The sequence below is a fragment of the Schistocerca cancellata genome, chromosome 5 (genome assembly GCF_023864275.1).
Source record: "Schistocerca cancellata isolate TAMUIC-IGC-003103 chromosome 5, iqSchCanc2.1, whole genome shotgun sequence".
Taxonomy (NCBI): domain Eukaryota; kingdom Metazoa; phylum Arthropoda; class Insecta; order Orthoptera; family Acrididae; genus Schistocerca; species Schistocerca cancellata.
In genome coordinates, this window is record NC_064630.1 from 138815058 (window position 1) to 138842987 (window position 27930).

At 42.9% G+C, this 27930-nt stretch overlaps 1 protein-coding gene across 4 annotated transcripts in view; it reads right to left on the reverse strand.

Annotated features, from left to right (window-relative positions):
* LOC126188272 (tubulin epsilon and delta complex protein 1-like) overlaps positions 1–27930 on the reverse strand; it is a 110673-nt gene that overhangs the window by 74250 nt on the left and 8493 nt on the right. For 2 of the 4 annotated variants that reach the window (XM_049929852.1, XM_049929851.1), the window contains exon 2: positions 10370–10439. The exons of 1 other annotated variant lie outside the window; for it this stretch is intronic. In XM_049929852.1, the coding sequence (XP_049785809.1) occupies positions 10370–10439 (70 nt within the window). Of the gene's footprint in view, positions 1–10193; positions 10294–10369; positions 10440–27930 lie in introns of those variants that run through there. One more of the 4 variants, XM_049929853.1, reaches the window with a different exon arrangement.

The window sequence follows — 27930 nt, forward strand, 5'->3', positions numbered from 1 at the left end:
TAACTTCTGAACAGTCTCCATTAAGCTGTTCAAACTGCATGGTTGGCCGCGTGGCGTGATGGGAATTACTATGTGCATGTGCATGCGCACGCAATTTGCTATTATCGGCCATTTTCATATGAAACTGTCATGGTACAGTGTGGCTGAGCACTTGTGAAGGCCTACTGTGTGAGCAATAACAGCCAAACTGAAGCTCAAAGAAAGTTTGTGACTGAGTTCAAGCTGAAGACAACCGGTCCAAGCGTGCTAACAATCAAGAATTTGACTCACAAGTTTGAGAGAATGGGTAGTGTTCACGATGACAGTGTTAGCAATGTCAGTCATCCAAAAAGGGTGAAAACGCCTGAAAACATTGAGGAGACGTGCGCTATGATTCAAACCATCCCCAGGAAATCAGTCAGACGAGCTGCACAACAGGTGGGAATCAACTGGGAAACACTGCGACAAATTGTTATTGAAGACCTGTATCTCTTCCCATACAAAATTCAAACCACCGCCATTAAGCCCCAGGGCAACAGAACAGTGGTTGTGTTTCACTAACACTAATGTCCACAGAATTGATGAACAGGTTTTTGATGTGAATACAGTTTGGTTTAGTGACAAAGCTCACTTTCATTTGGATGGGTTTGGCAATAAGGAAAATGGCACATTTGGGGGCCTGAGAATCTGCATTTCACAATCGGGAATTCTCTTCGCCCTCAACAGGTGACTGTGTGATGTGCAATGTCCAGTTACAGAATAATTGGTGTGATATTCCTTGATGGCATAGTGACTACTGAATGGTATGTGAAGGTTTTGGAAGATGATTTCGTCCCCATTACCCAAAGTGACTGATCTCAACAAGATGTGGTTCATGTAAGACAGAGCTCAACCCCATCAAAGCAGGAGAGCATTCCATGTCCTGCAGGACCATTTTGGGGACCGCATTCTGGCTTCGGGGTAATCAAAGACCACTGGCATGGTCCTTGATTGGTCACCATATTCTCCAGATCTGAACACCTGCGACTCCTTTTGGTGGGGCTACATTACAGACAAGGTGTACAGCAATAACCCCAAAACCGCTGCTGAGCTGAAAACAGCCACTGGGGAGCTCTTTGACAGCATTGATGTTTCGACACTTCAGCGGATCAAGCAGAATTTCACTATTTGTCTGCGCATCATTGCCAATGATGGCAAGCCTATCGAACATGTCATAACCTGTATCTGTAGTGACATTTAGATGTAGAATAAAGTGTGTGTGTGTGTGTGTGTGTGTGTGTGTGTGTGTGTGTGTGTAAGCCGTAGTTTGTAACAAATTTATGTTTTTTGTCATATAGTTCAATAATTGTCACCCTGTTTACAGCAATGTTTTGATTGCACGACTGCCATGCCCACTTCAGCTCCTCAATCACGGGATTCCAGGCCGTACTCAGCTGCAGTCCACCATCTTTATTGAGGGTGTTGTCCGATATTTTCATCTCTGTTGCTTCATGTATTACACTATCCCAGAAGCCGTTGAGTGGTTTAATAATAGAAGTATTGTCGAATGTAATTTGGTGTCTGTTTTCTAGCCACTACAGTTGATTTTTCGGGATCACATAGTGAGAATCACCTTTCATGTTCTATGTAACTCTGCTCAGTAGTATGGACAGTCCGATCGACCTAAAACTGTCCACACCCACAAGTTATTCTGTATACTCCTAGTTTCCAAGGCCTACATCACCTTTAACAGACTTCATTAGTTGCTAAATCTTTGCTGGGGACCTGAAGACTGTACTGATTTTATGTTTCTTCAGAAGCCAGCTAATCTTCCCTGTTATTGAGCCACAAAATGGTAAAAATTCAATATTTTTTGTGTCTTCTTCGGGAAAAGTCTTCTGCTTTCATGGCTTACCAGAAACTGCTTGCAAAATTTGTCTGTTGTTGAGAACTTTACATAAGTGGCTCAGTTCCTTCAGCAGGGAACATCCAGAATAGTGAGGAAGATTTCAAGGCTTCTTTAATGGTCGTAGCTGGAAGAGAGCGTTATTGAGAACCTCCTCCCTCAGGCACCCAGACCATCCATGTTCTTCAGTTTGCCAAACACACATAAGGAGGATAGACCTTTAAGGCCTATAGTGAGTACCATCGGATCACAGGCCTACAGACTTGCAAAGCATTTGGCCAGCCCCTTGTCGATGCAAGTTGGACACTGTGCATGCCATATAAACAATATGGTGGACTTCATCAATGGAATTAAACATCTACTCCTTGTTGAAGCAGATATTATGGTTAGATTTGATTTGGTTTCCCTATTTATGCGTGCGTCCGTCACAGACTCTATTGACTCGCAGTCCAAGCTTCTTGATGACACCTTTATGGATTTATTAAACATACATTGATGACATCATACATTTTACATGGTGGAGAATATTACAACCAGACAGATGATGTCGTGATGAGAAGCCCATTAGCTCCAGACGTAGCAAAGCTCTTTATGGAGCATTTTGAGGACATCACCTTTGACACGGCTCTTGCAAAGCCTAATTGTATTTATCGCTACATCGATGATACCTTCGTCACATGGTCAAATGGACATGAAAAGCTCAAAGAGTTCCTGGAACATATCAACAATATCCCTGACCACATAAAGTTCATGGTGGAAGTAGAAAAGGATGGTTCCTTGCCGTTCCTGGATGTCCTTGTCTGCCGTAAAACCAATGGCTGTCTTGGTCACAGTGTTTACCACAAGCCCACTCACAAAGATCGGTATCTGCACACCACCAGTTAACACCACCTGGCACAAAAATGGTCTATTCTGAGGACTTTGGCACATCAATCTGAAACAGTCTCTGACACCAAAAACATGCTGAGGGAACTGATGAGCTTATGTAACATTTTCATGGAAAATGGGTACAACAACTGACAAATTTCGCAATCAGTTTCTGCTAAGCCATAAAAGTAGAAGACCTCCCAAGAACACGAGAAGAAGATTGTGTTTTTACCATTTTCTGGCTCAATAACAGTGAAGATTAGCCAGTTCCTGCAGAAACATAAAATCAGTACAGTCTTCAGACCCCCAGCAAAAATCCAGAAACTAATGAAGTCTGTCAAAGATGATGTAGCCTCAGAACACCAGGAATATACAAAATAACGTATGGGTGCAGGCAGGTTTATGTCGGTCAGACTGCTTACTACTGAACATCGTCACATATAACATGAAAGGTGTTTCCACCTACGTTATCCCAAAAAAATCAGCTGAAGCAGAGCATGCACTGGAAAACAGACACCGAATTGCATTCAACGATAATTCTATTACTAAACCGACCAACAACTTCTGGAATAGGAAGCAACAGAGATAAGAACATTGAGCAACACCCTCCATAAAGATGGTGGACTGCAGCTGTGTACAGCCTGGGATCCTGTGATTAAGGCACTGAAGTGGGTGCAGCAGTTACGCAACCAAAACATTGAAATATATGGCGCGGGACTAGGTACCGATGACGTCACCAACCGGTGACTAGGCTATATACAGTGACATTCAGACAACAGTCAGCCACTTGACAATAACTGAGAAGATCTCTGCCAAAAGCCCATGGGCAGTTAACCACTTGATGTAGCTTGAAACCCAAGAATATTTTATTGGATGGAAATAGTCTTTATCCTGCCGGGCAACTGAGGGAGTGGTGAACTACATACATGTCAGCTCTGCCTGCTTTGAAGTTAAAAATACAAGGATATTCTGAAAAGTAATGCCTCCAAATTTTTTAAGTGAAAACTAGAAAAACTTTTTAAATAAAACAAATGTTACTGACATACTATATCTTTATTCTTAATGTGTACATATTTATTTCTTAACACAATCGTCCTGGCAATGTGCATGGCGCCCAACTAGGACCCAGCCAGGATATCATCAAAGGGGACTGCTGATTTGTTAAAAAGGATCTTCAAAAGACTCATACGTTACATAATTCGTTTTCTGGAGGTCTTCATACAAATAGTATTTGGTCTATAAAATTAATTAAGAAGAACTTTTCTTAACCCTTACAGTACTAATGGGTGGGGGTGCAGGTGAGGGGGATACTCTAAGCCTACCATTTGAAAATATTGTTACCTTGTTGCTGCTGCTGTTGTCTTCTGTTCAGAGACTGGTTTGATGCAGCCTTCCATGCTACTCCATCCTGTGCAAGCTGCTTCATCTCCAAGTAACTACTGCAACCTAAATCCTTCTGAATCTGCTTAGTGTATTCATCTCTTGGTCTCTCTCTATGATTTTTAACCTCCACACTGCCCACCAATACTAAATTTGTGATCCATTGAAGCCTCAGAACATGTCCTACCAACTGATCCCTTCTTCTAGTCAAGTTGTGCCACAAATTCCTCTTCTCCCAGTTCTATTCAGTACCTCCTCATTACTTATGTGATCTACCCATCAAATCTTCAGCATTCTTCTGTAGCACTACATTTCAAAAGTTTTTATTATCTTCTTGTCTTAACTATTTGTTGTCCATGTTTCACTTCCACACATGGCTACACTCCATACAAATACTTTCAGAAAAGACTTCCTGAGACTTAAATCTATACTTGTTAACAAATTTCTCTTCTTTAGAAACGCTTTCCTTACCACTGCCAGTCTACATTTTACATCCTCTCCACTTTGACCATCATCAGTTATTTTGTTTCCCAAATAGCAAAACTCGTTTACTAATTTCAGCATCTCATTTCCTAATCTAATTCCCTCAGCATCACCTGATTGAATCTGACTACATTCCATTACCCTAGTTTTTCGTTTGTTGATGTTCATCTTATACCCTCCTTTCAGGACACTGTCTATTCCGTTCAACTGCTCTTCCAGATCCTTAGCTGTCTCTGACAGAATTACAATGTCATTGGCAAACCTCAAAGTTTTTATTTCTTCTCCATGGATTTTAATTCCTACTTTAAATTTTTCTTTTGTTTCCTTTACTGCTTCCTCAATATACAGACTGAATAACGTCAGGGACAGACTGCAACCCTGTCGTACTCCCTTCTAAACCACTGCTTCCCTTTCATGCCCCTCGACTTTTATAACTGCCATCTAGTTTCTGTACAAATTGTAAATAGCCTTTCGCTCCTTGTATTTGACCCCTGCCACCTTCAGAATTTGAAAGAGTATTCCAGTCAACATTGACAAAAGCTTTCTCTAAGTCTACAAAAGCTACAAACATAGATTTGCCTTTCCTTAATCTATCTTCTAAGATAGTTCATAGGGTCAGTATTGCCTCACATGTTCCAACATTTCTACGGAATTCAAACTGATCTTTCCCGAGGTCAGCTTCTACCAGGTTTTCCATTTGTCTGTAAAGAATTCGTGTTAGTATTTTGCAGCCGTGACTTATTAAACTGATAGTTTGGTAATTTTCACACCTGTCAACACCTTTCTTTGGGATTGGAATTATTATATTCTTCTCGAAGTCTGAGGGTATTTCACCTGTCTCATAAACCCTGCTCACCAGATGGTAGAGTTTTGTCAGGGCTGGCTCTCCGAAGGCTATCAGTAGTTCTAATGGAATGTTTTCTACTCACAGGGTCTTGTTTCGACTTAGGTCCTTTATTGCTCTGTCAAATTCTTCATGCAGTCTTACCTTGTTACGTAGCTCATATTTTAAAATGTTGAAAGAAAATACAAGGTGTATAACTGTGTTCCGTCACTTGCCGATAGGTGGCAACAACAGTAAGTAGCAGTCGAAAGAACAGATCACAGACATCAGGCAGTTAGCTTGGACTTCGGTCAACATAACCTCATTCAAACATTAGTCGATCTGTGTCTGCATCATAAAGTTGTTCTTGATTGAAAATGTCAGTTTGCGAGCCTAATTCTTGTCATTTGCGGGACGTGTTACTGTTTTGTTTTCAATATGAAGAAAACAGCGGCGAGTCTCATTGAATGCTCTCAGGTATGTATGGTAAGGACGATATTAGTGAAAGGACGTGTCGGAGTGATTTCAACACTTCAAGAATGGTGATTTTAACATCGAAGACCGGCATAATGGTGGAAGAGAGAATGTTTTCGAAGATGCAGAATTGGAGACACTGCTGAGTGAAGACTCGTGTCAAACTCAGGAAGAATTGGCACGATTAGTGGGAGTCACAGAGTAAGCCATTTCAAAATGTCTCAAGGCTATGGGCACAATTCAGGAAGAACAAACTTGGGTCCCATGTGAGCTGAAACCAAGAGACATTGAACGGTGTTTGTGTGTTTGTGAACAGTTGCTTCAGATGCAAAAACGGAAGGGATTTCTGCATCGCAATGTGACCGGAGACGAAAAATGGTTTCATTATGATAATCCTAAAACGCAAAAAATCATGGGGATATCCCAGCCATGCTTCCATGGCCAAATCTAATATTCACAGTTCCAAGATCATGCTCTGCATTTGGTGGGACCAGCTTGGCGTCGTGTACTATGAGGTGTTAAATCCAATTGAAACAATCACAGGTGCTCATTATTGAATGCAATTAATGCGTTTGAGCAGAGCATTAAAAGACAAATGGCCGCAATACAGCGAGAGGCACGATAAAGTGATTTTGTAGCACAACAACGCTCAACCCCACGATGCAAAAGAGGTCAAAACGTGCTTGGAAACGTTAAAATGTGAAGTCCTACCCCAACCACTGTATTCTTCAGACATTGCTCCCTCTGACTATCACCTGTTTAGATCAATGGCACGTGGCCTGGCTGACAAACAATTCGATCACATGAAGAAGTCACAAATTGGACCAATTCGTGGATTGCTTCAGAAGATGAACAATTTTTTTCCACACAGGATTTGTACACTGCCTGAAATATGGGAGAAAGTAGTGGCCAGCGATGGAAAATACTTTGAATGATACATGTGTAACCAATTTGTTTCATTAAAGCCTCAAATGTTGGGGGGGGGGGGGGGGCAGAAGCAAAGTTATACACCTTCCTTAATTGCTTTAATTTTTTCAGTAAAGTGTAACCCAAAAATTTAAGTCCTTATAGTGAATGCAACTTTTAGCAACACATATGATATTCACATTTTCGATCTCAGGACCCTTCTTACACTTAAATATTTCTTTAAAAATCACATTGTGAACAAAAGTCATAGACAATTAATGAAATCTGTATTTATTTCTGTTTTTCTTTTTTGTGGTGATCATAAAGTATCTTTCCCCTCTATGTACACTTTATGGAAAATTTGTCGTTATGACTAAGATTGTGATAAAAGATATTTTCAGCTTTCTGGACACTTTAAGGTTTTCTTTATACTGTTCACTGTTTACATTTACATGTGTCATATGATGTTTGTTTGTACACGTGATGTTGACACTGCATTGCATTTTTTATGTAACCACAGCAAGAAGTATGCTGAAGATTAGATGGGTAGATTTGGTTGAGAAGGTGGTGAATCAAATCGAGGAAAAATAAGTTTGAGGCACAACTTGACTAAAATAAGGAATCAGTTAATAGGTCACACACTGAGGTACAACATCCTCATCAATTTGGTAAGGAAGGGAAGTGGGTGGGGGGAATTGTGGAGAGAGACAAAGGGAACAATACAATAAGTAAGTTCACATGGATGTTGGCCGAAGCAGTTTTTCAAAGACAAAGAGACTTGCACAGTTTAGAGAGCTACATCAAACCAGTCTACTGATGACCACCACCACCACCACCACCACCACCACCACCACCACCACCACAACAACAACAACAACTTTAAAGAAATTGCTTACCGATGCACTGACATTTAAATAACATTATTACTGCAAAAACAGTTTCTGTGTAAGACTTTATAAGCGTTTTCTCATTTCTAGTCACTTCAATTATTCACAACAGCAACAGCATACTACACATTTTCAATATTTTAATATATTGTACAATTAGTTAGAACGTAGAAATTTTTATGTCCACGTAATGTGTGTCTTCTCACTCATAATAATTTGACAGAAATTTTATCTGCTCAGATAAGATTATTGTTAAGCAATGATGTAGGGGAAAATATTAATATTTTTGATTAGAAGTGAGATTTCACTGATGTAAGGAGCCCCTTTCTGAAATGCTCATCATGTTGCATGTAGGTGACAAAAGTAAACCAAAGATGCCATTATTTTAGAACATCATATCTGCAAAACAAATGGATAAAAAAGTGCTTCAGGCTGTTAGACTTAAAATTATTTTGGTATTTTTTGTTTCCATGCCGAGTTCAGCTAAATAAATAAAAATTTTTGTAAGTACTTGTAAATGCAAACTTACAAATTATCTTAAATAGCATTTCAAATTAATTGTGAGTTGCTTAATTTACTATGTAGCTTAAGCTCCACTGAACCCATACAGCAATTTTTTTCTGTATTCATGTGGAAATGTAAGTTACATACCCATCAACCATCTCTTTCGTACATCAAAACAGGTAATTCTCTGTTAGCATTAAATGGTTTAAATGGTAATGAGGCAGCCAGCCAGTAAATAGAACAACTATGTGAACTGCTAGCAGTTAGCTGAGCAAAGCTGCCTCCTCCACGTACAGGGCAGAATCTGTTTGGTATCATTAACTGATTAATTACTAGAACTTTGTGATTAATTTTTTGGTCAACTGGATCCAGTTTTCTATCCAATGATTTCCAGGAAAACAAAAATTTCATTTTCAACATTTAATGTGATTACTGCTCGAATTTAAAAATTTCAAATTCAGTTGTAATCTACTCATTAAAAGGTATAACCCTATATTGAAGGTTTACCACAGTAAGACAAGTATTACAGTTAGAAACTTTGCACATGTCTTGAGACACAATAGCTCACTATGCATAAATTACCCAAGTTATATTTATCCAGTATCCGAGAATGACAGCACACAATGACTATCAACAGACTTTAAACAGAATTTCAAATCTTTTTGAAACTTTTTCTTACTAACACACTCCACAAAATAATGAAAGGAAAAAAAGTTTATTGCTTACTCCAATTATGTTGTTCATGCAGTAAAACTGCAGTATCAGACAAGACATTTTAATTTATTACTTCTCTCCCACTAACTCTGTTTGTAACATGTTTTGCAGACTGTATACCACTGAATGCACCTGCACAGTTATATCATTGTATGACATATGATGTCAAAAACATTGAGAAGAATGAAAAACTAGCTTTTACTTAAAACAGTCCTCAAATTACACAGACTATACCCATCCAGTGTGTGATGACGACAACGTGAGTACTTAGCAACTTCCAATGCACTTCAGACATAATTTCATATCTCTTTTGCACTTACATGCTTAACAAGAAATACTTAAAACATTAACTCACCTGGAGAGTAATTAGATGTTTAAAGTTGTTTTATACATTGGAATTCAAGTCTTTAAAGAATTAATGGTTTACTGGTTGATTACAGAGTATCTCCATATCCATAGAAGAAAATAGTTAAAGCCAGAATTAGGAATAAAATAAAAGGGATTATTTCAGTGTAAATGTGATGTAAGATTATTTAACTGAGATAAAATATGTGACAAATTAACTAATGAACTACAGACAAATTACAGCAGTGGTTCATAAAAGAAAATGATTGAACAATAAACTTTGATGACTGTATTCCAAAGATGTGCTGAACAAAACAATATTGTCTTTAATAGGGCCTAAATTACAAACAGATAAGATATAAAAGTGATATTAAGCAAGTGAGTGAAGCAGCTGTGATTATACAAAGTAAAATTTTTTTAACACAATGAGAGAAATTGTAGTAACTGAAATAAAGGAAATTTGGGCATGAAAGTAAGACGGGTGATTTACAACATTGTCTGGATAGGATCTTTTAATTCAAAAAAATTTCACTGCAATACACACTTATTTATCTAACAGCTGAAGAACCCAAAACAGATGCTTCCAAGGTGATCTAACATTAAACTTCCTGTTTACGTGCTTATCCACTGCTCAATACCGCATCTGTCCAGTGAGTGGTTGCCTGTATTCCTCAAGTGTATTCCACATAGGATTTTTGTCAGCATATAATTATAGAAAGAAATTCAGAGTTTACATTTTTTTAAAATAATTTCAACACACACTACTAATTTTATGTTGGGATGAATTGCATGTCTACGCTCTAGCAGAACATAAGAAATGTTTTGGGATATCACTATTTTAAAGCTGCCACATTGCTTCTCAACTAAAAAAAATTGATTAATTTTACTATGCTTTCTGATTTGTGGCCTTACTGTGAACCATATACAATCATCAGTTTTTACTTACATTGTTGAGTTTCCAGTTGAAGAGCTGTATTTGTACCTCATATGAAATCAACAAACAGTACTCGAATGGTATTCACAGAACTAATCACTGGTTTTATAAGCTGAGAAAATATACCCCATATTTCAGCTTCTAAAGGTACATAATACAAAGTCTACAAAATACCTAATTAAAATTACCTCCAACTGCAGGAAGCTTCAATTCTAAGCCAAGACACAAACTGTGCAAAACGTTCCATAGTTCACGCACCTATAACAACATAAGAGGGATTAGAAAATACTACTAATGAACTTATTACAGTGTCACTACCAGAAACGGGGTATGTAACACAGATAATACATTTTCCAGAATAAAATTTGATCATCAGTGGCAAACAAATTTTATAATGCTTTACTGGTTTCAAAAGTTTAATTTGTAGTCTTCAAAAGCCTATAAAATTAGTGATGATACAAATGTTTAGACCTAGCCTATACATTTATGTGAAGTATAAAATGTATTACAGACATTATAAAATATGAATTAGGCCATTCCTTTCATATAGTAGAATTGGGTGTGATGATCTTTCAAATATATTATACAAAGTGGCACAGTTAAAAGTAGCCCTTCTCCTCTCTGAATGGCAATGCAATATTTCAACTTCTGAAATAGAGTTAACAGCTATAACAACGGACAGTTTTATGCAATAATCGGTTGTTAGCACTCTTTTGTTGGTATTTCAGTTTATTTCATCAGTGAAGTTAGACATTCCCCTTTCTGGCCTGCAAAATTACTTTCTCGATACAGGAAAGAATTTAAATTGTGAAAGTATAGGTGAAAAAAGGTTCAGTTTAGGAAACTCATGAAATTTTGGGGGTAACGTATCCAGATAGAGGATTATCAGCAAAGAGAGCAATACAGTTTGCATAAAAACTGACACACCTACAGACCTATGCAAAACGACAAAGAATCCTTCAATTCACACACCAGAATTACTTCAGACATTCTCCAAACAATTATTCAGAACCCAAAAAATTCTACATGTAAATTGGCCCAATAGGTGCATGTTAAGTAGGAGGAGTTGCCAATGGATATAGAAAAGTCTTAATTTGAAGGTGTATTGTTGACAGTTGTGCAGCGAATATGGGAGAATGGCAGTCAGAAACGTGTAGATTACTGTTTGTGGCTTCTGAGTAACATCAACGATGGTCTGTAAGACTTTTCATCACATCGTAAATGATGGAGCACTATTTCATCTTTCCAGTCATGTGAATTCGCAGAACATGAGGTAATGGGCAACATAGAACCTTAACACATTCTATGTCAGCAACCACTCAGTGATCAAAAACTAGGGGTAAGATAGATATTTCCTACAGGAAAACTAAAAAGACCTTTCGATGAAAGAGAACCACTTGCATGAATATCAAGAGTTCAGGTGGAAAAATCACTTCTAAGCAAAGAAGGGAAAGCAGAAAGGTGGAAGGGGTATATAGAAGATCTATACAAGGACAATGTACTTGAGGGCACTATTATGGAATTGGAAGAGGACGTAGATAAAGATAAAATGGGTGATATGATACTGTGTGGAGAATTTGATAGAGCACTGAAAGATCTAAGTCCAAACAAGGCCTCAGAAATAGACAACATTCCGTTAGAACTACTGATAGCCTACCATCTGGTGAGCAGGATGTATGAGATGGGCGAAATACCCTCAGCCTTCAAGAAGAATATAATAATTCCAATCCCAATGAAAGCAGCTGTTGACAGGTGAGAAAATTACCAAACTATCAGTTTAATAAGTCATGGCTGCAAAATACTAACACGAATTCTTTACAGACGAATGGAAAAACTGGTAGAAGCTGACCTCGGGAAAAATCAGTTTGAATTCCATAGAAATGTTGGAACATGTGAGGCGATACTGACCCTATGAACTATCTTAGAAGATAGATTAAGGAAAGGCAAACCTACGTTTCTAGCATTTGAAGACTTAGAGAAAGCTTTTGACAATGTTGACTGGAAGAGTCTCTTTCAAATTCTGAACGTGGCAGGGGTCAAATACAGGGAGCGAGAGGCTATTGTACAGAAACCAGATGGCAGTTATAAAAGTCAAGGGGCATGAAAGGGGAGCAGTGGTTGGGAAGGGAGTGAGACAGGGTTGTAGCCTATCCCTGATGTTATTCAATCTGTATATTGAGCAAGCAGTAAAGCAAACAAAAGAAAAATATGGAGTAGGAATTAAAATCCATGGAGATGAAATAAAAACTTCGAGGTCTGCAGATGACGTTGTAATTCTGCCAGAGACAGCAAGGGACCTGGAAGAGAGGTCGAACAGAATTTACAGTGTCTTGAAAGGAGGGTATAAGATGAACATCAACAAAAACAAAACGAGAATAATGGCATGTTGTCAAATTAAATCTGGTGATACTGAGGGAATTAAATTAGGAAATGAGAGACTTAAAGTAGATTAGCTTTGCTATTTGGGGAGCAAAATAGCTGATGATGGTCAAAGTAGAGAGGATATAAAATGTAGACTGACTATGACAAGGATAGCTTTTCTGAAGAAGAGAAATTTGCTAACTTCGAGTACAGATCTAAGTGTCAGGAAGTCTTTACTGAAAGTGTTTGTGTTAAATGTAGCCGCGTATGGAACTGAAACATGGATGATAAATAGTGTACACAAGAAGAGAATAGAAGCTTTTGAAATGTGGTGCTACAGAAGAATGCTGAAGATTAGATGCGTAGATCACGTAACAAATGAGGAAGTACTGATTGGTTGGTTTAAAGGTGGGAGAACGGTCATCGGTCCCTTGTTCCTAATAAAACAATGCCACAAGTGTGAGAATAAAACGGCTGAAATGTATAACACTAAACGGAAAGAAAGGAAAAGCCACAAGAACAAAGGGAAGGCAACGAACACTAAAACGAACAAAAGAGAACAAGAAAACAACAGAGAGACACTAGAAACAGAAGAGAGTAAAACATGAAAACAGATTACAGTGGCTGGTCAACCACAAGAATAAAAAGGGAAAGCCAGCCACTCTTGCACCACATTAAAACCTCCACCCTAAAAGCATTAGGGTGGAGGACACGGAGGGACAAAGGACATGCGCTAAAACCTACATAGAAGTATAAACCCACTCTCATGAATAAAACATGGAACTAAAGCTGCTGTGGAGGCATTGTCGCCCAACACCGAAGGCAGGGTGCTGGGAAAGTTAAAAGTCTGTCGCAGAGTGGCTAAAAGTGGGCAGTCCACCAAGACGTGGATGATTGTCATTTGGGAGCCACTGACGTGGGTCCTTGCGACGGAGTAGGTAACCATGCGTTAGCCATGTAATGGCCAATGTGGAGCCGGCAGAGGACAACTGATTCCCTGCAAGAGGCCTGCATGGAAGACTTCCACACATTCATAATCTCCTTAATGACACTCAAGTTTGTTGTGCATGCTGTTATGCCATTCCACCTCCCAAAGCTGGAAAACCCTGCGGTGTAAGACAGAACATAGGTCAGCTTTGGAGATGCCTATCTCCAGAAGTGGTTTCTGCGTCGCCTGTTTGGCCAACCTGACGGCAAGGTCATTGCCGGGGATTTCGACGTGTCCTGGGGTCCACACAAACACCACGGAACAGCGGGACTGTTCCAGGGCACAGATGGACTCCTGAATGGACACTACCAGAATGTGGCGAGAGTAGCACTGGTCAATAGCTAGTAGGCTGCTCAATGAGTCAGTACACAGGAGAAATGACTCGCCAGGGCATGAGCGGATGTATTGAAGAGCACGAGATATGGCCGCCAGCTCTGCAGTGAAAACACTGCAGCCAACTGGCAAGGAGTGCTGCTCAATATGTCCTCCATGAACATATGCGAAGCCTACGTGATCATCAGTCATTGAGCCGTCGGTGTAAACCACTTCAGAGCCCAAGAACATGTCAAGAATTGAGAGGAAGTGACAGTGGAGAGCGGCGGGAATAACGGAGTCCGTAGGGCCATACAAAAGGTCCAGATGAAGCTGCGGCCGAAGTGTACACGATAGAGGAGTACGTGAATGGACTGCAAGTAGAGGTGGTAAAGGGAAGGACTCCAGTTTGGAGAGAAGGGATCACACGCGAACCCCAATCGTTAGCCTCGATCTGGACCGCCAATGCGGGAGATGGACTGCCACGGACGGGAAAAGGAGACGGTAATTTGGATGCTCAGGGGAACTATCAATGCGTGCTGCTTAACTGGCAAGCAGTTGTGCACGTCTGATCTGCAGTGGAGGGACACCAGCCTCCACCAGTACGCTGCACACCAGACTCGTCGTAAAAGCTCCTGTCACTAATCGAACCCCACAGTGATGCACAGGGTCGAGTAAATGCAATGCTGTAGGCGCTGCCGAACCATAAACCACACTCCCATAGTCAATTCGGGATTGGACAAGGGCTCTGTAGAGCTGCAGCAGCGTACAGTGATCTGCACCCCAATTAGTGTTGCTCAGGCAACAGAGGGCATTGAGGTGCTGCCAGCACTTCTGCTTAAGCTGATGAAGATGACGGAGCCACATCAATCGAGCGTCGAAAACCAGTCCTAGGAATTGATATGTCTCCACTACAGTGAGTGGATCATCATTAAGGTAAAGTGTGGGTTCCGGATGAATGATACGATGCCGACAGAAGAGCATGACACATGACTTTGCAGCTGAAAACTGGAAGCCGTGGGCTAGAGCACATGACTGCGCTTTGTGGATGGCTGCCTGGACGCGCCACTCAGCAACAATAGTATTGGAGTAGCAGTACGAAATGCAGAAGTCGTCTGCATACAGAGAAGGTGAAACCGAGGGCCCGACAACTGCTGCTAGACCGTTAATGGCCACTAAAAATAGAGAGACACTCAATACAGACCCCTGCGGGACTCCGTTCTCCTGGATATGGATGGAACTATGGGAGTCACCAACTTGGACTCAGAAAGTACAGAGCGACAGTAAGTTTTGGATGAAAATTGGGAGTGGTCCCGGGACACCCCACTCATACAATGTGGGAAGGATATGATGTTACCAAGTTGTGTCGTATGCCTTACGTAAGTCGAAAAAGACGGCAATCAGGTGTTGCCATCTGGAAAAGGCTGTTCGGATGGCAGACTCGATGGACACAAGATTATTAGTGGTGGAACAATCCTGGCAGAAGCTGCTCTGACATGGAGCCAGCAAGCCACGTGATTCCAGGAGCGAACCCAACCTCCGACATACCAAAGTTTCATCAGCTTACAAAGAACATTGGTGAGGCTGATGGGCATATAGCTATCCGCATCAAGCAGGTTTTTACTGGGTTTGAGCACTGGAATGATGGTGCTCTCCTGCCATTGTGATGGAAAGACACCATCGCACCAGAGCCGGTTGAAGATAACGAGAAGATGTCGCTTGTAATCATCTACATCTACATCCACATCCATACTCCGCAATCCACCTGACGGTGTGTGGTGGAGGGTACCTTGAGTACCTCTATCGGTTCTCCCTTCTGTTCCAGTCTCGTATTGTTCGTGGAAAGAAGGATTGTCGGTATGCCTCTGTGTGGGCTCTAATCTCTCTGATTTTATCCTCATGGTCTCTTCGCGAGATATACGTAGGAGGGAGCAATATACTGCTTGACTCTTCGGTGAAGGTATGTTCTCGAAACTTTGACAAAAGCCCGTACCGAGCTACTGAGCGTCTCTCCTGTAGAGTCTTCCACTGGAGTTTCTCTATCATCTCCGTAACGCTTTCGCGATTACTAAATGATCCTGTAACGAAGCGCGCTGCTCTCCGTTGGATCTTCTCTATATCTTCTATCAATCCTATCTGGTACGGATCCCACACTGCTGAGCAGTATTCAAGCAGTGGGCGAACAAGCGTACTGTAACCTACTTCCTTTGTTTTCGGATTGCATTTCCTTAGGATTCTTCCAATGAATCTCAGTCTGGCATCTGCTTTACCGACGATCAACATTATATGATAATTCCATTTTAAATCACTCCTAATGCGTACTCCCAGATAATTTATGGTATTAACTGCTTCCAGTTGCTGACCTGCTATTTTGTAGCTAAATGATAAAGGATCTATCTTTCTGTGTATTCGCAGCACATTACACTTGTCTACATTGAGATTCAATTGCCATTCCCTGCACCATGCGTCAATTCGCTGCAGATCCTCCTGCATTTCAGTACAATTTTCCATTGTTACAACCTCTCGATACACCACAGCATCATCTGCAAAAAGCCTCAGTGAACTTCCGATGTCATCCACCAGGTCATTTATGTATATTGTGAATAGCAACGGTCCTATGACACTCCCCTGCGGCACACCTGAAATCACTCGGAAGACTTCTCTCCATTGAAAATGACATGCTGCGTCCTGTTATCTAGGAACTCCTCAATCCAATCACACAATTGGTCTGATAGTCCATATGCTCTTACTTTGTTCATTAAACGACTGTGGGAAACTGTATCGAACGCCTTGCGGAAGTCAAGAAACACGGCATCTACCTGGGAACCCGTGTCTATGGCCCTCTGAGTCTCGTGGACGAATAGCGCGAGCTGGGTTTCACATGACCGTCTTTTTCGAAACCCATGCTGATTCCTACAGAGTAGATTTCTAGTCTCCATAAAAGTCATTATACTCTAACACAATACGTGTTCCAAAATTCTACAACTGATCGACGTTAGAGATATAGGTCTATAGTTCTGCACATCCGCTCGACGTCCCTTCTTGAAAACGGGGATGACCTGTGCCCTTTTCCAATCCTTTGGAATGCTACGCTCTTCTAGGGACCTACGGTACACCGCTGCAAGAAGGGGGGCAAGTTCATTCGCGTACTCTGTGTAAAATTGAACTGGTACCCCATCAGGTCCAGAGGCCTTTCCTCTTTTGAGCAATTTTAATTGTTTCTCTATCCCCTCTGTCGTCTATTTCGATAACTATCATTTTGTCATCTGTGCGACAATCTAGAGAAGGAACTACAGTGCGATCTTCCTCTGTGAAACAACTTTGGAAAAAGACATTTAGTATTTCGGCCTTTAGTCTGTCATCCTCTGTTTCAGTACCATTTTGGTCACAGAGTGTCTGGACATTTTGTTTTGATCCACCTACCGCTTTGACATAAGACCAAAATTTCTTAGGATTTTCTGCCAAGTCAGTACATAGAACTTTACTTTCGAATTCATTGAACGCCTCTCGCATAGCCCTCCTCACACTACATTTCGCTTCGCGTAATTTTTTTTGTCTGCAAGGCTTTGGCTATGTTTATGTTTGCTGTGAAGTTCCCTTTGCTTCCGCAGCAGTTTTCTAACTCGGTTGTTGTACCACGGTGGCTCTTTTCCATCTCTTACGATCTTGCTTGGCACATACTCATCTAATGCATACTGTACGATGGTTTTGAACTTTGTCCACTGATCCTCAACACTATCTATACTTGAGACAAAACTTTTGTGTTGAGCCAACAGGTACTCTGAAATCTGCTTTTTGTCACTTTTTCTAAACAGTAAAATCTTCCTACGCTTTTTAATATTCCTATTTACGGCTGAAATCATCGATGCCGTAACCGCTTTATGATCGCTGATTCCCTGTTCTGTGTTAACTTTTTCAAATAGTTCGGGTCTGTTTGTCACCAGAAGGTCTAATATGTTATCGCCACGAGTCGGTTCTCTGTTTAACTGCTCAAGGTAGTTTTCAGATAAAGCACTTAAAAAATTTTCACTGGATTCTTTGTCCCTGCCACCCGTTATGAACGTTTCAGTCTCCCAGTCTATATCCGGCAAATTAAAATCTCCACCCAGAACTATAACATGGTGGGGAAATCTACTCGAAATATTTTCCAAATTATCCTTCAGGTGCTCAGCCACAACAGCTGCTGAGCCAGGGGGCCTATAGAGACATCCAATTACCATGTCTGAGCCTGCTTTAACCGTGACCTTCACCCAAATCATTTCACATTTCGGATCTCCGTCAATTTCCTTCGATACTATTGCACTTCTTATCGCTATAAACACGCCTCCCCCTTCACTGTTCCAGCCAGTCAGATGAGAGATGTTTAATCATCTGGCTGTGGATGCGATCAGGCCCATGAGCTGTGTCGGGGCAATGGGCAAGGGCACTGAGGAACTCCCACCCTGTAAATGGGGCGTTATAGGATTCACTGCAATGTGTAGTGAATGAGAGGATGTTCCCTTCCAGCCATCGTTTGAGTGTGTGAAAGGCTGGGGGGTAATTCTCCGACACAGAGGCTCGAGCAAAGTGCTCGGCAATCGCGTTTGCGTCGGTACATAACTCGCCATTTGTGGTAACACTGGGGACAGCTGTTGGGGCCTGGTACCCGAAAATATGTTCGATCTTTGCCCACACAGGAATTAATGAATAGAATTGGAGAGAAGATAAATTTGTGGCACAACTTGACTGAAAAGTAATGGCTCCACCTTCGTAACTCTTCAACAGTTGGCAGCACTGGTATGCAGCAGGTACTAGCTTGTTCTGTAGCCTCTTCTCTACAGCTCCAGTTGGCAGGAAGTCTTAGCATTGAACGGTTGTGTTGTTACGGTGTAAAGTATGGATGTGAGAACTGTGCGTCATTGGGCGAGTAAGTTTAAAGACGTTGAGGCGGGAACATCTGACCTGCATGACAAACAGAGTTGGACATCCCTTGACCACAACCACCAAGTTTCACAAAGAAAATGTTGACAGATTGAAAGAAAGAAACTGCAAGCACAATTGGCATTTCACAAGAACATGTGGCTCATATTATTGCTTTGCTTGGCTATCGCAAGATCTGTGCAGCACGATGGGTACCCCGGATGCTGACTCCTGAAATGAAACCGCACAGACTTGAAATATGCCAGGAACTCTTCTCGCCTTATGAGAATAAAGGTGACACCATTTTCCATTCAATTGTGACAGGAGACGAAAAGTGGGTACACCATTATGAGAGAACTGAGACTGTGGTTGCGGAATCAGAGTGTCGACTTCTTCTGTAACAGCTTCAGAAAGCTTGTTCATCGTTGGCAGGAATGTATCCCATTCGCTGGTGATTATGTGGAAAAGAGAATATTGGTAATTAAAGATCACATTCTAAGGATTATTTCTGCATTTGACTTATTAAAATATTCCCATCCAAACCCAATTAACAAAGGTGGAGGCATTACTTTTCATTTAACCCTTGGTAGGACATGTTCTGAGGCATCAAGGGATCACTAATTTAGAATTGGAGGGCAGCGCAGAGGGTAAAAATCATAGAGGGAGACCAAGAGATGAATACACTAAGCAGGTTCAGAAGGATGTAGGCTGCAGTAGTTACTTAGAGATGAAGAAGCTTGCAAATGATAGCATGGAGAGCTGCATCAAACCAGTCTCTGGACTGAAGACCACAACAACAACAAAAACCACAAACACTGCTCACTGCCATCAATACATTTATTAGTGGTGAAAGCAATTCAGTTTGCCATTTTGAGGCACACGTATCAAATGCCATGGCACACAATAAAAATATTATTACAAGAGGCAGATCCCATTTTATGGCAGCAGAAACAAACACGAAACCTGAAGTTCTGCCATTTGTATTGTTTCAAACGGTATGTGAATTAAAAGTGCAGTCATTGACAGTCACATATCTTTCTCATGAAGTGAAATAAAGACCTGATTTCCTCAACCCCCCCCCCCCCCCCAAAATTCTCATGTGTAATGCACTCTTAAGGTGTTTAAAGGAAACCTGCAGTTTCCAACATTATGGTATTAGTCTAGGAAGCCACAACCAAACATCTCAAATCACTCATTGCAAAAACAAATGATCTTGTTAGTTCTAGAAAAAATGCTACATATTCTAAATTTCGTTGAAGCACCAACATCGATTTTAGTTTAAGTGTGGGCCGAGTTTATTACTTCTCTCTGATATTTCATTTCTTAAAAGTCTCCCAGTACACACAACTGTTTTTGCTAATGTGTGGGCAGTGCCTTTAAAAGTTCTGCGGACCAATGTCAATTACACAGGAAGAGAGTTGTGAAGAGAATACAAGGGTGCATGTGCAGCTGGTTGTATACACCCAATGAGAAAGCAGCAGAAAGAATGTTTTGCACCAATGAATCATATACTTATGTCAAATCTATTGTGACTATAGTCACAGAATAAACAATGTATTCCTGGATAGGATCAACAAAGTGACTGTCAGTTGTTTATAGAATAGCTACCAGAGCAACAACCAATCAGAGCAAGAGTTTGGTCACAGCTTCTATCATGTGTACGATAGTCATAACACTCTGCTACATCAGCTGTTGGCTACCAGACAGCTGCAGATGACAACTGTTGGTTGGGGGTTCAGGACTTAACAGCAAGGCCATCAGCCACTTTATCCAGGGCCAAATTATCCAGATTAGTGGTTTCCATGAAGAACATGTTCTAATGATGAAAGCATGGAGGAGCAGCAAAATGGAGGCACTGAAGGCAATACTGATGGCAAAGCTGAGAGACAATTTATGGGAAACTGTATGGATTAGGTCGGTACGTAGGTAAGAGCAGATCAGGGGTCTCCCACAGCTCACCCAATGGCAAAAAAAAAAAAAAGCCCCGTCCCACATCTGCCCCCCACCAGACCAACAAATGGCAAACACAGTTACAGAACAGAGAAAGAGAATGTCTTCTAGTCGGCAGATTGAGAACAGTAAAAGTGAGGAGATTAAAAATGTAATGGACGTCAGCTGGACCACCCATAATGGTAAAAAGAAGAGAGAAACAGGTACGGCAGCAGGTGGGCATCCCTGGGACTCTGAGCACAACGGGAGTTGTCCTACCCACAGACATCCCACCCCTGCTCCAGAGTAGCCCAGATGTCAAAGCACAGTAGTCAAGGTGTCAAAGCAAGGGTGCCCACCCCCAGGAGGGCAACGGGGACAGTGCCATCCCCCCCTCCCCCCCATTCACTTAGGGAAAGGAAAAAAATACAGTACGGTCAGGTGCTTTCCTTTCAAGAAAATGACTTAAAAGTCAGTATTATGCTGGTTTTTAGCAGGGCCGCAATTGGAACTTGCTTGTGGCTCCTTATAAGTTACCATTTGACTTCCAAAATATTATAAAACCTCATACCCCAGGTCTTACTGCCCACCTCCTTCTCCCCATCCCACTACTAACTACCCTATGGGCACACTTGCATGAAAGAGCAGCCACCATTCAACAGAGTGCTGTCTCTAAAATAGAAAATAACTTGCGGCAGGAAAGAAGACAAACTGCATCTAAAGGCAATTAAAACAGAATATGAGAGGGATGAAAGAGTGATCTGGTCAAAGAAGTAGAGTTGGTGGTCCCAATGCTGTCCCAACATGTGTCACAAGTTGTTCAGCAAGAAACGATGAATTGGTATGAAGACTACACCGAAGGCCAAAACTTGGATCGTTGACTGAGTTTGGCCCACACCTCCGATGAAGAGGCGTACATTCCCAGGGAGGAGGCATAGTCCTCCCAGCATTCACTCTTACTGTGTTTAATTAGGTAGCAGGCCCTAGCACACAGTCACTTAAAAGTGATAAGGTGGTCTGTGAAGGACATTGCTTGTAACATTATTGGGCTCTTATGTGATCCTGAACACCTACTGCAATGTCTGGTCCGCCGTGGCACTGGCCAGTAGTGAAGGGGACCTGTAGAAAGGGAAACAGCAGTTCCAGCAGCGTGAATGATCATGCTGAAGATGTCTTGCACCTCCTCATCGATGCAATCTGACAGAGATGGAGTGAAGGAATTAGCAGAGGCATCTAATTGCCACGTAGTTCTTAGAAGCACCCAGAGCAGTAATCGGTCCATCTGGCAGCAGCAAGGAAGCAACAGGATCAGCGAAAAGTAGTCACTGTCATATGCCATGTAGTGGTCATGCAGCGGAGCCACAAGACTGGGGGGAAGAGATCATTAGATTAGCAGAAAAGGTTTCGTGGATGGCACGGAAGTGGGTAGGTGCCATCATTGAGGAGGCACAGATTATGGTCAGTAAGAAGATAGTCAAGTAGAAGGCACCTACCAGATGGTGTGGTAATCCTCCACACGGGTGTTGGTACGCATCATTAGGAGAAAGGGAAGGGTGTGTCATTGTTTGGTTAAGGTGGTCAACTTAAGGTATGACAGTGGTCTGACTGGAGATACGTAAACATTACCAAAGGCAACCGCTGAGGTCTTTTTCACTCCCACTGCTTTCAATGTGGTAAGAAGAGGAATCCACTCACTCAACACATCAGTCCAGATCAACATATAGATTGCTCCAGATGTCCTCTTAGGCCAGATTCACACAGAACCCATAAAGACCAGAGCGCACTTGGAAATGGTCATCAATGAAGTTTGTTTCTTGTAAAGCAATACAAATTGCAGAAGAGGAGGAAATAAGATGATGTACTTATAGCAGGTGCGATAATATCCATTACAGCTCCACTGAATGATCATGTCGCAAGTGACCAGGTTAAGTGTGAAGTGGTCAGGAGAGCCAGTCACGCCCCATCATCACTGACTGTCAACCATGAGGGTTGTCAATGAGAACTGCTTCAGAATCAGAGTGTGGAGGGATCTAGCACCTCCGCAGTCACCAGAACAACTTTGTCTCAATAATTCTTCTTCTTCTTCTCCCCCTCCTCTACCTTTGACGGCCAAGATTCTTGAGAGAGCCTATTCACTACAAGCATGGGAATGGATGAAGTGTGGACAGCCCCACGATGAGACAAGTCGCAGAGTCTTCAGTCGTTGATAGGTGTTGGACCCCTATCTTTGGGTTTCTTGGGAAAGGGCCCTGAGAGGGGGTCCTATCACCAGTAGATGCTGGAGAAGGCATATGCTCTGGATGCCGGTTGTGTGAAGGAGTTCCCAAGGTTGGTGTCGAAGGAACTACAACAGAGGAGGGTGGTGGGAGAACTGGTTTTGAAAAAAATTGACATAGTTGAGTGATGGCTGAGAGTTTCACTTAACCGGATGTCATATCAACGTATATTTTATGTACCTAAGACTATAACAGTCAAGAGATTTCTATTCTTGTATTCTCGTTCCTTCTAGAAGACAGAGAAAAATGATGAACATGGAGGCTGGCTTTCAGTGCAGTTGACACACGAATGTGGTTGTCCACAAGGACTACCTTCATGGAATAATCATCCCCAGACACCACATTTTGGGTCCACTGTGCTGTAGGATGACATACAACCACAGTGCAAGAATTTGGAAACTCCTCATGGATGGATGTAAGGATTCATGTCCCACCTGTACACCATGACTGACTTTTTATAGGAGGACATTTGCTCCAAAGGCTACAACAAAGGTGCCTAAGTCTATTCTATTATCCTTGGGACCTTTTCAGATGCATCAGACAAGAGGTATACCTCTCCTCTCTAGATTAACCAGTAGTTCTTCGCCTGTTTGGAGTGTAAGGTCTCAGTGGAAGATGATTCCTTGGACCACATTGAGAGCCTTATGTGGAGCAATGCTAACTGGTATTTCATCCAGACAGTCACATACCCGAAGAGCTGTCGACTGTGCAGCACAGAAGCCTTTTATCAAGAGTGATCCACTGCACATTTTTCCCAATGACTCAGCTTCTCCAAATGTATCTTCAGTATTTTCCACACAAAATAATGATTTTATCACAGTGAAAGTATCCTCATCAGTTCAAGTACATATTAAGTACTGGGTAAATTGTTGCACTCTTAGGCATTTGGCTTGTCCCTCTTCTCATGGGTAGCTATGATAAGGACAGCAGTAGGTTAGTAACTACGTATGTTTCAATTTCTATTCCTATTTTAGGAAACAGCTGGATCAGAACGGAGATTGTTTCACTGTAATTTAAGACATTTCATGTGCGAAACATCCACCCTGTTTTTTGTTTGTGGTTTTAGGGCGCAAAACTTCTATGGTCATTAGCGCCCAGCCCGTGACTTAAGACGGTAAAAAACCGAAATTGAAAACCAGCAGCAATGGGAACAAAGTCATAAAATTGGAGAAACTAAAAGTAGAAGGAATGCTTAAAAATCCACTACAGAAAGGGGGTGGTTGTCCCCAAAAAAAAGCTTCAAATGACTGACGTCATTTCACTGTCACTAATAAACTGGAGAACGCGGTCAGCTGAGCGCGTGTCATCTGCTAAAATCGACGATAGATCAGGCGATAGCTGTAGACGGGAGCGTAACGGATTAAAATAGGGGCATTCAATTAAAAGGTGTCTTACCGTCCACAGCTGAGAGCAGTGGGGACAGAGTGGGGGAGGATCACCGCTTAAAAGATGTCGATGGCTAAAAAGACAGCGCCCTATCCGGAGTCTAGCTAAAATTACCTTCTCCCGACGACGCGTTCGGGAGGAAGAGGTCCAAGCGCAAGGAAGGGCTTTCACTTCCCGCAATTTATTACGGGGAAGTGTTGACCAATACGCATGCCATAAATGAGCAACTTTGCGACATAAACCGCTCCGTAGATCGGTGAACGGAAGCGACTGAATAGCTGGCCGAGGAAGAGAGACTGCAGCCTTAGCCGCTATATCGGCCGCCTCATTCCCACAGATACCAGCGTGTCCCGGGAGCCAGAGGAACGCCACCGAGACGCCCCCCAGGTGGAGCAAGCGCAGACAGTCCTGAATCCGGTGGACCAGAGGGTGCACAGGGTAAAGAGCTTGGAGACTGAGGAGAGAGCTGAGAGAATCTGAGCAGATAACGTACTGTATCCGCTGATGGCGGCGGATGTAGTGGACAGCCTGGAGAACAGCGTAAAGCTCCGCAGTATAAGCCGAACACTGGTCGGGAAGCCGAAAGTGATTTGGGGTGTCGCCAACAATATAGGCACTCCCTACACCTAACGATGTTTTCGAGCCATCGGTGTAAATAAATGTGGCGTCCGTCATTTCTGCACATAGAGCAGCAAATGCCCGATGATAAACAAGTGTAGGGGTACCATCCTTGGGAAATTGACAAAGGTCACAGAGCAGGCAGATCCGGGGACGGAACCAAGGCGGTGCTGTACCCCAAGTTGTCAAGAAGGTTTTAGGAAAGCGGAAGGAAAGAGAATGGAGCAGTTGACGGAAGCGGACTCCTGGTGGTAGTAGTGAGGAGGGGCGGCCTGCATACCCTACATCAAAGGAGGCGTCGAAAAATATATCATGGGCTGGATTAGCAGGCATGGAAGACAGATGGCTGGCATAACGACTCAGAAGGACTGCTCGCCGATTGGACAGCGGAGGTTCAGCAGTCTCAGCATAAAGGCTTTCCACAGGGCTGGTGTAAAAAGCTCCAGACACTAAACGTAATCCACGGTGGTGGATAGAGTCGAGACGCCGAAGAATAGACGGCCGAGCAGAGGAGTAGACTATGCTTCCAGAATCCAATTTCGAGCGCACTAAGGCGCGATAGAGGCGGAGAAGGACCACTCGGTCCGCTCCCCAGGAGGTACCATTCAGGACACGGAGGGTGTTAAGCGATCGCAGACAGCGAGCCGAAAGATAGGAAATGTGGGAGGACCAGCACAGTTTTCTGTCAAACATAAGACCCAAGAATTTAGCGACGTCTGAAAACGGAAGGTTGACAGGACCTAGATGTAAGGAGGGCGGAAGAAACTCCTTACGTCGCCAAAAATTGACACAAACGGTCTTACTGGGTGAGAAACGGAAGCCGGTTTCGATGCTCCACGAGTGGAGGCGATCGAGACATCCTTGAAGACGTCGTTCAAGAAGGCTGGTCCGTTGAGAGCTGTAGTAGATCGCAAAATCGTCCACAAAGAGGGAGCCCGAGACATCAGGAAGGAGACAATCCATAATTGGATTTATGGCAATGGCAAACAGTACAACACTCAGCACGGATCCCTGGGGTACCCCGTTTTCTTGGGAGAAAGTACGGGAGAGAGTAGTGTTCACCCGCACCCGAAAAGTGCGCTCTGCCATAAATTCGCGAAGAAAAAGGGGCAGCCGGCCTCGAAAGCCCCAAGAGAACAGTGTGCGGAGGATGCCTGTCCTCCAACAGGTATCGTATGCTCTCTCCAGATCAAAAAATATTGCTACCGTTTGGCGTTTCCGGAGAAAATTGTTCATGATATAAGTGGAGAGAGCAACAAGATGGTCAACTGCAGAACGATGCTTCCGAAATCCGCATTGGGCTGGTGTTAAAAGACTGCGGGATTCCAGCCACCAAGCTAAACGGTAATTCACCATACGCTCCAAAACCTTACAGACACTACTCGTGAGAGAAATGGGGCGATAGCTAGAGGGGAGATGTTTGTCCTTTCCAGGTTTCGGAACGGGAACGACAATAGCTTCCCGCCACCGTCTGGGAAACGTACTGTCGGTCCAAATTCAATTATAAAGGCGAAGGAGGTAACGCAGACTATGGGTTGATAAATGCAGCAACATTTGGACATGGATACCATCCGGTCCTGGGGCGGAGGAGCGAGAAGAAGAGAGGGCATGTTGGAGTTCCCGCATGGAGAAAACAGTATTGTAGCTTTCGTGATTTTGAGAGGAGAAAGCAAGATGTCGCACTTCTGCTGCACGTTTCTTCGGGAGAAACGCTGGCGGGTAATTAGAAGAGCTCGAAATCTCAGCAAAGTGCTGACCCAACGAGTTAGAAATTGCGACGGGGTCCACTAAGGTATCATGCGCGACAGTGAGCCCAGAGACCGGGGAGAAACTAGGCGCGCCTGAGAACCGTCGAAGCCGACTCCAAACTTCCGAGGAGGGAGTGAAGGTATTAAATGAGCTAATAAAGAATTTCCAGCTTGCCTTCTTGCTATCGCAGATGACACGACGGCATCGCGCACGGAGCTGCTTATAGCTGATACAGTTGGCCAAAGTAGAATGGTGACGGAAAATGCGAAGAGCACGTCGCCGCTCACGTATTGCGTCACGGCATGCCTCGTTCCACCAAGGAACTGGGGGGCGCCGGGGCAATTCGGAGGTGCGTGGTATTGAACGTTCCGCAGCTGTAAGAATAACGTCGGTAATATGTGTGACCTCATCGTCGACGCTGGGAAAGTGACGGTCATCGAATATCGCTAGAGACGAAAAAAGTGTCCAATCGGCTTGGGCAAATTTCCAGCGTCGCGAGGGCATATATGGCAGTGGAGGCTGCAGTCTAAGGACACATGGAAAGTGGTCACTCGAGTGTGTATCATCAAGGACGAACCATTCGAAGCGCCGAGCTAGCGGAACAGTACCGACCGCAAGGTCCAAATGAGATAAATTTGTCGTGGAGGCAGACAAAAATGTGGGGACCCCAGTGTTGAGGCAAACTAGATTCGCTTGGTGGAAGACGTCTAGCAATAGAGAGCCACGTGGACAAGGATGTGGAGATCCCCAAAGCGGGTGGTGGGCATTGAAGTCCCCAACCAGCAAATAGGGGGTGGAAGCTGACCAAGAAGATGAAGGAGATCAGCTCGTGCCATTGGTGTGGATGATGGAATGTATACAGTACAAAGCGAGAACGTGTATCCAGAAAGGGAAAGACGGACGGCGACAGCTTGGAAGGAACTGTTTAAGGGGATTGGGTGATAATGGAGAGTATCATGGAGAAGAATCATGAGTCCTCCATGGGCTGGAGTGCCTTCAACAGAGGGGAGGTCATATCGGACGGACTGAAAATGAGGGAGAACAAAGCGGTCATGGGGACGCAGCTTTGTTTCCTGAAGACAGAAGATGACCGGCAAGTAGGATCGTAAGAGGACCGACAATTCATCCCGACTGGCTCGAATGCCGCGGATATTCCAGTGGATAATGGACATAGGGTGAACAGAAAATGGAGGAATGTGATCAAGGGTGCTGTCAACTCAACGACTGCTCA